The 12,733-nt window shown below is 40.5% G+C and overlaps 1 protein-coding gene across 1 annotated transcript in view; it reads right to left on the bottom strand.

Moving 5' to 3' along the window:
- Window positions 1-298: 298 nt before the first annotated feature.
- Window positions 299-12,733, bottom strand: part of pla2g4ab (phospholipase A2, group IVAb (cytosolic, calcium-dependent)) — a 50,693-nt gene continuing 38,258 nt past the window's right edge. Inside the window, exons 14-18 of the mRNA XM_029708065.1 lie at window positions 10,278-10,520; window positions 9,659-9,843; window positions 9,272-9,461; window positions 3,020-3,177; window positions 299-2,285 (exon numbers count right to left, since the gene is read on the bottom strand). Of these exons, the coding sequence (XP_029563925.1) occupies window positions 2,148-2,285; window positions 3,020-3,177; window positions 9,272-9,461; window positions 9,659-9,843; window positions 10,278-10,520 (914 nt within the window). The 3' untranslated portion in view covers window positions 299-2,147. The remainder of the gene's footprint in view (window positions 2,286-3,019; window positions 3,178-9,271; window positions 9,462-9,658; window positions 9,844-10,277; window positions 10,521-12,733) is intronic.

Genomic DNA, 12,733 nt, shown 5'->3' on the forward strand with positions numbered 1-12,733 from the left:
GCCACATTGTCCTTGTTGTGATGGGGTTTCCCATAGTAGCAGACTATGAAAAAGACACAGCCAGATCTAGGTCATTTCCTTTCATAAGCCTAAAATATGTTTTCCAGTCCAGTGAAAGTTACAGTGTGTGTGTTAAACCTGATTTCCGGGGGCTACATGGTCGTGAATTCAAGCATCAAGTTGCCATTTTTATAGTGGAAACGTTGCATGACATGAATAGTGTTAGCAAGTACTTCTACAACCTGGATGTTTTCCCTTTTCCTAGTCACAATAACATGTATAGTGGGTGTTGGACTACTGAGAAAGAAGAAAACGGGGGACTTTTATTCAATTACATGTACGTTGTACATAAACATGGTGTATGTTATTGGTTAAAAGAATAAAAATGACATAGTAAGAAAAGCAGAAGTGTATGACTATACTACTTGGGTATTCTCAGTTTGAAACCCTTTTAACACTTTATTTCCCATAATTGTAAAAATTGCAAAAAAACAAAAAAATAAGACTATAGTCCATATTTACTGTAGTCCAAGACAGCTTTACATGAAAAAAAGACAAATATTTCCTACTCTCCATGTACTCATTCTACCTAAGAGAATAAAATCCATTAAATAAAAAGGTGCCACACAGGTGTCCTGAAAAGATCAAGCGGTATGACTGTCATTGCTTGTGCGACGTTGCACAAAGTACAGTATGAAATGGAATTCAGTATGAAAATAGCCAACAACAATATGACAATCTCTGGGAGACCTAAAGCAGTGGAGGCTGCTGAGGGGAGGACGGCTCATAATAATGGCTAGAACAGAGCGAATGGAATGGCATCAAACACCTGGAAACCAAGATTTCTTGGAAACCATGTGTTTGATGTATTTGATACCATTCCACTCCAGTCATTACCACGAGCCTGTCCTCCCCAATTAAGATGCCACCAACCTCCTGTGACCTAAAAGTAATAAACAATAAGGTTAAAGGGTCAAAGAATGCAGAAATATTAATTTGCACAAAAGAAAATACACAGTAAAAACACACAAAAAACAAGTTGCCAGCTAGAAGTAATTGAAGTTTGGGCTACTGTGATAAAAGATTAAGAAAATCACCTGTTTTACATAACATTGTTTTAAAAACTAGGCTTAAATGTGAGCTCAGGCAGACCATGGTCAGCAGACAGTGTTTTCTGTTCTGTGTAAAATTCCACAGCACACTGGATACCCCTTGACCCCTGCAAGTGAAGGTGTAGTATGTCAGACAGTTCTCTTCAGACGCTGCTGCAGGTGTAGGTGTAGTGTTTGAAATTCCATTGTGTGCCGACAAGAGCCGTGAAGCCATCACACCACACCCTCTCCAGGGTTACACCCCACCCCTCTCACCCCACCTCAGCACAGACACACCAGACCATATCTGCGGGGAAGAGTATGGGAGGATGGTGGGGGTGAGGAGGGATCACAGTGGGAGGAAATTACTCTGCCCCCAAAAAAACTTGGTCTGAGTATATAAGGGGAAGCCTGAAATAACACAGTCAGGAAAATAAACACACTCTAACGTGAGAGAGGACTATAAAGGAGGCAGACAGAAAGGCCGTTTCTATGGTGTTGAGTGTTGTTTGTTGTTGGAGCCACTCCCTGCGTTGAATAAACATAATTGAGATGTTTGAGGAATCCAGACAGTTGCACTTGGCGGTGTTTTAGTAGTTGGCATCGAACACAACCTGATGGTTTAAGGACGCCTCTTCTTCTATGGTTTCCATGGTTTCCTATGAGATCACTTGTTTAGATCAGTAAGAACTGTTTACAACTATACTGTAGGAAAACCCTCTACATTAAAAACACATAATACATACATGAGTAGCACTTATAAAAATGGAAAGTCAATTAAGGAGCCTAGAGTTTAGTTTACTGCTATTTTAACATCTCTTCAGACTTTATATCACTCAACTTTAGGGTCCATAACAAGTCTTTGTCATGTTGTTCAGTGATATCCACCACTGGTTTCCATGTTTTACACCAAACCCTCTTTATTCACATTAGATGGACAAAACAAACCAACAAAGTTTCCCTAATGAAAAATTTAAAAATATAGGAAAATCTCCACTCTCCAATTGCACAGTTTCGTCTGATAGCTTGACCTTGCTCTTCCCAGCATTCCGGCTCTCACTTCCGGGGTTTCTCCCGCGTCTCCCGCTTCAGGAACATTTTGTTTTGGATCTCGTTCAGTGAGAGGGACACGGAGCAGCGGGATGGATTCTCCTTCCTGTACATGATGCTCTCTTTAATGGCCTCTTTTATCACCTGGTCAAGAGAGAGGTGGAATGGATAAAACACTCTGTATTAACCTACACAAGTGGTTAGTCAAATGACCGTTAACAAGAAATCATAATTAATTTAAATGTGGTTAGAGGTTAGATAAAAAACAATCAGCATAGGCCTACACAGATGTTTGAAGTTCCATGTCCAGGGGACCCCTAGTTACTGACGGATAATTGAGCAAACATTGATGTTGCTGGAATGTTTTACATACATTACATCTGCCTGGCTGAACTGACATTTACGTTGTTGCAATGTTGTTTTACATACATTAGTTCTGGCTAACCAAACTGACCTCTGTTGAGGGTGGTTTGAGCAGGAATCAGGAGCAGGAATCAGTATCTACCTACATACAGTACTTCTGTCATATCGAGAAACCCATTTAGTCATTGGCATATTAGGTCTGACCGACTGAACTGACCTTTTGATTCGTGGGATCTTTTTAGACAGCCACACAAAGTGCATAAGAGCCAGAACAACTGAATGTCAATTTGACCTTGATGTTATAAAACACACCAACACCATAACACACCAACCCCAGAGAAAACTAGTATGGCTCCAGCATTCAAATTGACCTTGATGTTTGAACATTCCATATCGACATACCCGTTTTTAGAGTTCCTAATTGATTTAACTCTTCCAAAGACTGTCCGACCTTCTAACATATTTAAAAATGGAGGTACAGTAGCCAGTGGTGAGGCAGTTGAAGGCTGAAGTACCTCGATGTTGTTGAGCGTGTTGAACTCCATGAGGTCGTGGAGCTGTGTGAAGGCCTGGTTGGAGTACTGGAAGTTAAACGTGGAGTACGGCGTCTCAGGGTCGTCGAAGATGTCAAAGTCAGCCATCTCCTTCTCCTTTTCTGTCTCACGAGGAACTCCTTCAAACACACAGCAACAGGATGATATGTACTTCAGAAAGTATCAACACCCCTTGACTTTTTCCACATTGTGTTGTGTTACAGCCTGAATTTAAAATGGATTAAATTGAGATGTTGTGTCACTGGCCTACACACAATACCCCATAATGTCAACGTGGAATTACATTTTTTTACAAATTAATAAAAATGTAGAGCTGAAATGTCTTTAGTCAATAAGTATTCAACCTCTTTGTTATGGCAAGCCTAAATAAGTTAAGGAGTAAAAATGTGCTTAAAAAGTCATGGACTCACAGATAAGTGTTTTTAACATTATTTTTTTAGGACTACCTCATCTTTGTACTCCACACATAAAATTATCTGTAAGGTCCCTCAGTCGAGCAGTGAATTTCAAACACATGTTCAACCACAAAGACCAGGATGGTTTTTCCAATGCCTCCCAAAGAAGGGTACCTATTGGTAGATGGGTAAAAAAAAGGAGACTTCAAAATCCCTTTGAGCATGGTAAAGTTATTAATCACACTTTGGATGGTGTATCAATACATCCAGTCACTACAAAGATACAGGAGTCCTTCCTAACTCAGTTGGCAGAGAGGAAGGAAACCGCTCAGGATTTCACCATGAGGCCAATTGTGACTTTAAAACAGTTATAGAGTTTAATGGCTGTGACAAGAGAGAACTGAGGATGGATCAACAACATTGTAGTTACTCTCCAATAAAAACCTGAATGACAGAGTGAAATGAAGAAAGCCTGTGAATACTTTCTGAAGGCACTATATGTCCTTCAGGATGATAGTGACTATGACTAACTAATAATTGGCCATATACCATTCTTTCCCTGTGTGACAGTGATAGCTAATACTAGCCTATATCATATGACTCATTCAGAACTATGGATGTTTCAGCCCAAGCTCCAGGGTGATGGTGAGCTGTCAACCCGTTTTAACAAACGATGGCTAGTCATTTTATTTACATGGCAATTTCTCCTCCTGTTAACAGGCAATACGAGTGCCTGTTATCATCTTATAACTGTAACAGTATCTCTTAAACCGTGAGTTATGGCTCTGAATGTCATGGGTTCAATAGAACATCCCTAAAAGATGCACAAAAAACAATATAAGGTTCAGAATGGTTGACTCTTTCCTTTTAACAACTCGGAATGAACGCCTTAACTTAACCCTTGAGGTTAGCTTCGATTTCACTGTTGAGTTAGAGCTGGGACGATAAACTGCAAATGATTGACACCGACCATACCGATCACTTATCGCAGGAATTTTGCTGATATCGTTCATTGTGATAAGTGGTCTGTACATGAGAAATGTGAAGTTTGAAATGAAATAAGTTTGCTAATACGGGTGATTGTTAATTGGACAATTGATGGCTACAACCATAGTACTTTACAACCATAGTCCGACGGGCCTCGACATTATACATCGAGTCAGGGCCTGTTTTTCCATCAATAACTAGGGTACGGGCAAGGCTCGGGTATCACTAAATCGATTACTAACATTTTTAAGCTGAGCCATTTGCTTGTGCTCTGCTGCGCAATACAGCCATATCTGACTGAGATCGAAGATCATAACATGGTGTCAGAAGTGCTTCTATCTCAAATATATTTCACAGAAAATAATAATGTTCCTCGAGTTTTGTCAGAGTTTAGTGGTAAAAAGTAGCTAACCGCTAACTGCTTTCTCATGTCTCATCATTGAGCAGAGCAGCCCAAGTGGAGCCGTTGCTTTGGATACTCACAGACGCAGAGCCACCATGAGCAGAGCGCATGCAGAGTGAGCAGCGCACAGGGAGCGGGTGACAGACAGAGAGGAGCAGCTAATGGATTTACTAACAGAGGAAGTTATTTCTGATTTTGGGTTTCGGGCAGGGTCGGGCCTTTAAATTTGGCAGAAGCAATCGGGCATGGGTAGGGCTTAACATTCATGCCCATGCAGGGCTCTAAGTGAGGACGTGGACTAGACAAAATGGCCACACACTACGTAATCTGTTGCCTGCAGGTACGGCAACTATTTCCGTCTGCCTTACGAGGTTGGGTTGGGTTGTTAAAACATGTCTTCTCATGTATTTCCTAATTCCATGAATGAATGATCACTAAATGATGGCACACTTGTCACTGACTCTACAGGGAAATACCAGACCAGTGATATGGCCTACTCTCTCTCCTACACAACACAAATACAGCAGAGGATATATACATGTGAGTGTTCCTCGTTCGTGAGGCCCTAAAACACTATAATTCAGTGTGTGAGCTGAGGAGAGAGGCCTGGCCAATGTCTATGTGTGTCCCTGTCTTCCTATGGCCGATGATGTATACCCTGTTTACACACACTTCGCTCCCAGCATAGCAAGAGATTCCCACCATAGCACCTGGTCACAGATCTTCTCCTTATGAGTCACCCCACCAGGCAGCTTTTAAGATACCAATCCCACACACAACCCTCTTTTCTAGCATAAACCTTCAACTTCCTTAGGAGCATATTCCCTATGGGCAAACACAGTCAGTAAGGAGCATACTCTTATGTATGGAATACACTACCGTTCAAAAGTTTGGAGTCACTTAAAAATGTCCTTGTTTTTGAAAGAAAAACACTTTTTTTTTGTCCATTAAAATAACATCAAATTGATCAGAAATACAGTGTAGACATTGTTAATGTTGTAAATAACTATTGTAGCTGGGACTTATTTTGAATGGAATATCTACATAGGCGTACAGAGGCCCATTATCAGCAACCATCACTCCTGTGTTCCAATGGAACGTTGTGTTAGCTAATCCAAGTTTATCATTTTAAAAGGCTAACTGATCATTAGAAAACCCTTTTGCAATTATATTAGCACAGCTGAAAACTGTTGTTCTGATTAAAGAAGCAATAAAACTGGCCTTCTTTAGACTAGTTGAGTATCTTGAGCATAAGCATTTGTGGGTTTGATTACAAGGTGAGAAATTGCCAAGAAACTGAAGATCTCGTACAACGCTGCGTACTACTCCCTTCACAGAACAGAGCAAACTGGCTCTAACCAGTATAGAAAGAGGAGTGGGAGGCCCCGGTGCACAACTGAGCAAGAGGACAAGTACATTAGAGTGTCTAGTTTGAGAAACAGGCGCCTCACATGTCCTCAACTGGCAGCTTCATTAAATAGTACCCGCAAAACACCAGTCTCAACGTCAACAGTGAAGAGGTGACTCCGGGATGCTGGCTTCTAGGCAGAGTTCCTCTGTCCAGTGTCTGTGTTCTTTTGCCCATCTTAATCTTTTCTTTTTAATGGCCAGTCTGAGATATGGCTTTTTCTTTGCAACTCTGCCTAGAAAGCCAGCATCCCGGAGTCGCCTCTTCACTTTGCACACATTTCTAAAAACCTGTTTTTGCTTTGTCATTATGGGGTATTGTCTGTAGATTGATGAGTAAAAAAATGATTTAATCCATTTCAGAATAAGGCTGTAACGTAACAAAATGTTGAAAAAGTCAAGGGGTCTGAATACTTTCCGAATGCACTGTATTATGTTATTTTATGGCTGGTTAGGACACCTACATGAGTGTCAAAAATGTATTTCTGTTTCAAAGTTTGTTTCTTAAGTCCTTTGTTGTTGTTGTAATGAATTATGTATATTGTGATTTTTTTTCTTCATAATGTATTTAACATATTATGTTAAATATCTAGCAGAAAATACGCTTCATGACACTGTCATGAAGCATTATGACCATCCTGTGTCATGTTACTTGGACTAAGTAAATACACTTTATGACATTGTCAAGAAGCATTATGACCATCATAATCATATAAGTCAGATAGGCCTAGTCCTGAAATCTTTTTCTGCATTCATCCCAGTCATCAGCAACAGAACATTAAATAAAGGTTAAAAAAACAGTATGCTAGGGCTGTCCCCGATAAATTGTTTCCATATACAGACACATCCTATGTATTTTTGTCAAATCAACTATATGCACTGAGCTTGTCTGATGCTTTAAGAAAATTGTAATTAAGACACACAAATGACTAGAGGATTGCAATTGACTTGATTGTGCTGGGCCTGGCTCAGACTTGCTGCACAGTGTTAAAAAAAAGACTCTCCTCCCTGCTGTGTCAAACCACCACAGAACATCAACAGTGTTTATCACGCTGTACGTGTTCCTGAAGCTGCAACATATTCACAGCCATTTCTGACTGAAAAGTTCGGTTACCGAAATCCATCATTTGTTAAGAAAAACATTCCCTATTCCCTCAACCCTTGCTCTCTTTATGTGACACATATATGCTTTACATGCACGTGACCAATAGGGCCTGACATATAGCATATCATTACCACATCAATAAACTGGTTATATACTCGATAAACTGGTTATAAACTCGGAGGCTACCGAGTGGCGCAGTGGTCTAAGGCACTACGTCACTACAGACACCCTGGTTCGAATCCAGGCTGTATCACAACCGGCTGTGATTGGGAGTCCCATAGGGCGGCGTACAATTGGCCCAGCATCGTCCGGGTTTGGCCGGGGTAGGCCGTCATTGTAAATAATAATTTTTTCTTAAGTGACTTGCCTAGTTAAATAAAGGTTAAATAGAAAAATCAACTCACAACGTAACACATTACATAAAAATGGATGCACACGACGTGACAAATAAACTTGAAACGGGTGAACGTTTACTGGTTGCACAGGAGGTAAAGGGGAAGTCAGATGTGTGGAATACATTTGACTAGTTGTGGAAAATACTGGAGATCAAGAAAAATAAGGTAATGAGCAAGCGCTTGGTACATATTATGTGTGCCAAACAGCTGCTGTTAGATTACAACAATTTTTCTGACCGTTTGGAACAACGTAAACAACACTAAATAAATTGTAAGCGTACTAGAGAGTCTGTTGTAACATTTTTTTTTGTTTTTTTTGTAAAGCCTCTATTACGTCAAAGTCAAAAACAGTCGCATTCATTCGGTAATGAAATTTCCCGAAATGGAACAGTTTAGGCCTATTTATTGTTTATGCTAATAATTATTTTATTTTAAAACTTAAATGCTTGATTGCATTTCAAATCATGAATAACTCGTATGCTGTGTGATGACATGAACAAATAAATGATTGATTGATACAGTAGCCTATATAAGTATTGAAATATAGGCCTACGTAAGTTACGTTATTAAGACTAAAGAGGATGCTCTCTTTGGCCTACAGCTCAATGGTGGTTCTACAAGACTGCTATACTAACCTTACTAATGATAATGACATTACTTATTATTATAATGATGATCATAATAATAGTAATAATAACAATAAGAAGGAGATCAAGGAAAAAGGAGGGTTATTATTATTATTATAAATTATAATTTGGAACAGTGTAAACAACATTAAATACATTATAAATAATACCAGAGGCTGGTCTAACAAAACAAGTGTAAAGCCTTTATTACAGCATAGCAAAGATTAAAAACAGCAAGAGGATTGCTGCTCACGGAATCATTAGACCACCAACCAAACAGTAAAACAGGCAACAGAAGCAGCATGTGTCTTATTTCTGTAGATATGGATGATTTATAAAGCCAGGCACATTTAACGGTTAGGCTATTGATTATAGACCTAATTAAGTTGGGGTTTCCTCTCTCCTCACTTTTCTTAGACAATTAAGGCAAGGATTGTTTTCTCATCTCCTAACTCCACTGCTGCCTCCGCCACATTGTTCTCAACACCAATATGCTGTTTAACTTTACCATTATGCACATAGCAACAAGCGCCAATTCAACAGCGCACTGATGTGTTTCAGAACCGCGGATAGCGACCATTTGTTATAAAAACTGTATTTGTATTGCACCATTGTACATAATATAAGTCTTAGACTGATGGACTGTGTCATCCCCACGGCCTCCACAATGGATCAGTCCACTCAACCAGGCACGAATCAGACAGGTGTCTTATACACCATGATTTTCTTTTTCTTTTTTTTTCTTGTAAACCAGACTACTGCTCGACTAAAGAAATCTAATATATTTCCCATACACAACCTGTACAGACATGCATATGGTATACACAAGAGTTGTGGACTCGAATAACAGTGACTTGGTCCTACCTCAGTTATACAGTACACATACAGTACTTACCAGGGGCTTTGAACGTCCTGAAGTTGATGTTGACCAGGACAAAATGGATGACAGTGGGGCAGTTCCTTTCCCCCTTTTTTGGCTTGAAGACGTAGCACTCTTTCAGGCCCTCGCGGTCAAACACTTTAGGGTCGATCTTAGGGAACGGCAGTTTGTTCATCCGGGCCCACTTCTCAGCCAGCAGAAGCTCCTATATACCAAACACAAGTAAAAAAGCTAGCCTCTTGATTGCTATTTCATAGTTCAATTATTAAAACTTTTATCTTAACACCTTAATAATTACACAGAAATTGCTCACAAAAAAATTATCAATGATAAAATGAAATAAACACATAAAGATTTTAAAACCAGGAAGTACTGGCAGGTAGCGCTTGTCATCACAATGACCTTGAAGGGCGGGCTGGAGTCGCTGGGGCGAGCTGAGAAGTCAAAGGAGATGATGAGGTCGACGCCACGCTGCGGCCGCAGGATGAGGGGGTACGGGAGGTTATAGGTCAAACCACTGTCTACTATATGGATCTTCTTACTCTTCACGTCCAGGGGCTCGTAGATATCAGCAAACTCATCGGGGTCTGAGAACGTTATGGAATACGATGCAGAATAAATACAGAACGTGTTAAGGTAGAAATGTTGTGTGGATGGGTATGTGGAGGTGTGGGTGTGTGTGTGTGTGTGTGTATGGTCATACTATAGCGGTTTCCATTTGTACACAGTCTGGCATTTAGTAACGCTATTGTGCTGTAACTGTACTGTAATTGAGGCAGTTTTATTATGCACTCAGACTTAAATAAAATCACCACCATAACCTTTCAATAACTCCACCGTAAGTCTATTGAATAGTACACAGCTCCAACAAGAGCTCTATTGCCAAATTCTACTGGATCTAGAATCTGCTTTATTTAGACTGTAACAACAGTCATAGACCTGTCAAACAGGTATATCTGGAATCTAGAATCTAGAATGTGTTACATCTAGAACTCCTGGATCACCAGATTTGACATCTGACCTGTGACAGCGTCCACCTCATCCTCAACGGAGGCGCAGGAGTTCTGGTACATGAAGTCTCCGAAGGTGGAGAAGGGCATGTTGGTGTTGAGGTTGAGGCCCAGCATGAAGTTATGGACCTTCCCCGCCCGCCCCTCCCGTGTGTTGAACAGGGAGGAGTCGCTGAAGAGGGAGGTGATCATTCGCTGGACCCAGCTGTTCTGGGCAGTGCGGTGGTACTCATCATCCGGGTTCTCACTGCCTCCTGGAAAGGAGAGATATTGAAATCAGAAAAGATGCAAGGGAGAGAGAAGGGGACAATGTTGATAAAGAGAGGCACATGGGATGCACTTGTAGGCTTACAGGATAATTGGTAGCTAGAGGTGCTTGATAGTCCTTGATCTGAAGTGCACACCTGTAGATCTTGACTTTTCTCCCTGGCACTTACAGTTGAAGTCGGAAGTTTACATACACTTAGGTTGGAGTCATTAAAACTAGTTTTTCAACCACTCCACAAATTTCTTGTTAACAAACTATAGTTTTGGCAAGTTGGTTAGAACATCTACTGTGTGCATGACACAAGTAATTTTTCCAACAATTGTTCACAGAAAGATTATTTCACTTATAATTCACTGTGTAACAATTCCAGTGGGTCAGAAGTTTACATACACTAAGTTGACTGTGCCTGATGTCATGGCTTTAGAAGCTTCTGATAGAATAATTTACATCATTTGAGTCAATTGGAGATGTACTTGTGGATGTATTTCAAGGTCTACCTTCAAACTCAGTGACTCTGCGTGACATCATGGGAAAATCTGCCAAGACCTCAGAAAAAAAATTGGAGGCCTCCACAAGTCTGGTTCATCCTTGGGATTTCCAAACGCCTGAAGGTACCACATTCATCTGTACAAACAATAGTACTAAAGTATAAACACCATGGGACCACGCAGCCGTCATACCGCTCAGGAAGGAGACGCGTTCTGTCTCCTAGAGATGAATGTACTTTTGTGCGAAAAGTGCAAATCAATCCCAGAACAATAGCAAAGGACCTTGTGAAGATGCTGGAAGAAACAGGTACAAATGTATCTATATCCACAGTAAAACGAGTCCTATATCAACATAACCTGAAAGGCCCCTCAGCATGGAAGATGCCACTGCTCCAAAACTGCCATAAAAAAGCCATACTACGGTTTGCAACTGCACATGGGGACAAAGATCGTACTTTTGGAGAAATGTCCTCTGGTCTGATGAAACAAAAATAGAACTGTTTGGCCATAATGACCATCATTATGTTTGGAGGAAATTGGGGGAGGCTTGCAAGCCAAAGAACACCACCCCAACCGTGAACCACGGGGTGGCAGCATCATGTTGTGGGGGTGCTTTGCTACAGGAGGGACTGGTGCACTTCACAAAATAGATGGCATCATGAGGGAGGAAAATTATGTGGATATATTGAAGCAACATCTCAAGACATCAGTCACGAAGTTAAAGCTTGGTCGCAAATGGGTCTTCCAAATGGACATACTTCCAAAGTTGTGGCAAAATGGCTTAAGGAGAACAAAGTCAAGGTATTGGAGTGGCCATCACAAAGCCCTTACCTCAATCCCATAGAAACTTTGTGGGCAGAACTGAAAAAGCGTGTGGGAGCAAGGAGGCCTACCAACCTGGCCAAAATTCACCCAACTTATTGTGGGAAGCTTGTGGAAGGCTACCCGAAACGTTTGACCCAAGTTAAACTATTTAAAGGCAATGCTACCAAATACTAATTGAGTGTATCTAAACTTCTGACCCACTGGGAATGTGATGAAAGAAATAAAAGCTGAAATAAATCATTCTCTCTGCTATTATTATGACATTTCACATTGTTAAAATAAAGTGGTGATCCTAACTGACCTAAGACAGGGAATTTTTACTAGGATTAAATGTCAGGAATTGTTTAAAACTGAGTTTAAATGTACTTGGCTAAGGTGTACAGTGAGGGAAAAAAGTATTTGATCCCCTGCTGATTTTGTACATTTGCCCACTGACAAAGAAATGAGCAGTCTATAATTTTAATGGTAGGTTTATTTGAACAGTGAGAGACAGAATAACAACAAAAAAATCCAGAAAAATGCATGTGAAAAATGTTATACATTTATTTGCATTTTAATGAGGGAAATAAGTATTTGACCCCCTCTCAATCAGAAAGATTTCTGGCTCCCAGGTGTCTTTTATACAGGTAACGAGCTGAGATTAGGAGCACACTCTTCAAGGGAGTGCTCCTAATCTCAGCTTGTTACCTGTATAAAGGACACCTGTCCACAGAAGCAATCAATCAATCAGATTCCAAACTCTCCACCATGGCCAAGACCAAAGAGCTCTCCAAGGATGTCAGGGACAAGATTGTAGACCTACACAAGGCTGGAATGGGCTCCAAAACCATCGCCAAGCAGCTTGGTGAGAAGGTGACAACAGTTGGTGCAATTATTCGCAAATGGA

The sequence above is a fragment of the Salmo trutta genome, chromosome 22, assembly GCF_901001165.1.
Source record: "Salmo trutta chromosome 22, fSalTru1.1, whole genome shotgun sequence".
Lineage (NCBI taxonomy): Eukaryota > Metazoa > Chordata > Actinopteri > Salmoniformes > Salmonidae > Salmo > Salmo trutta.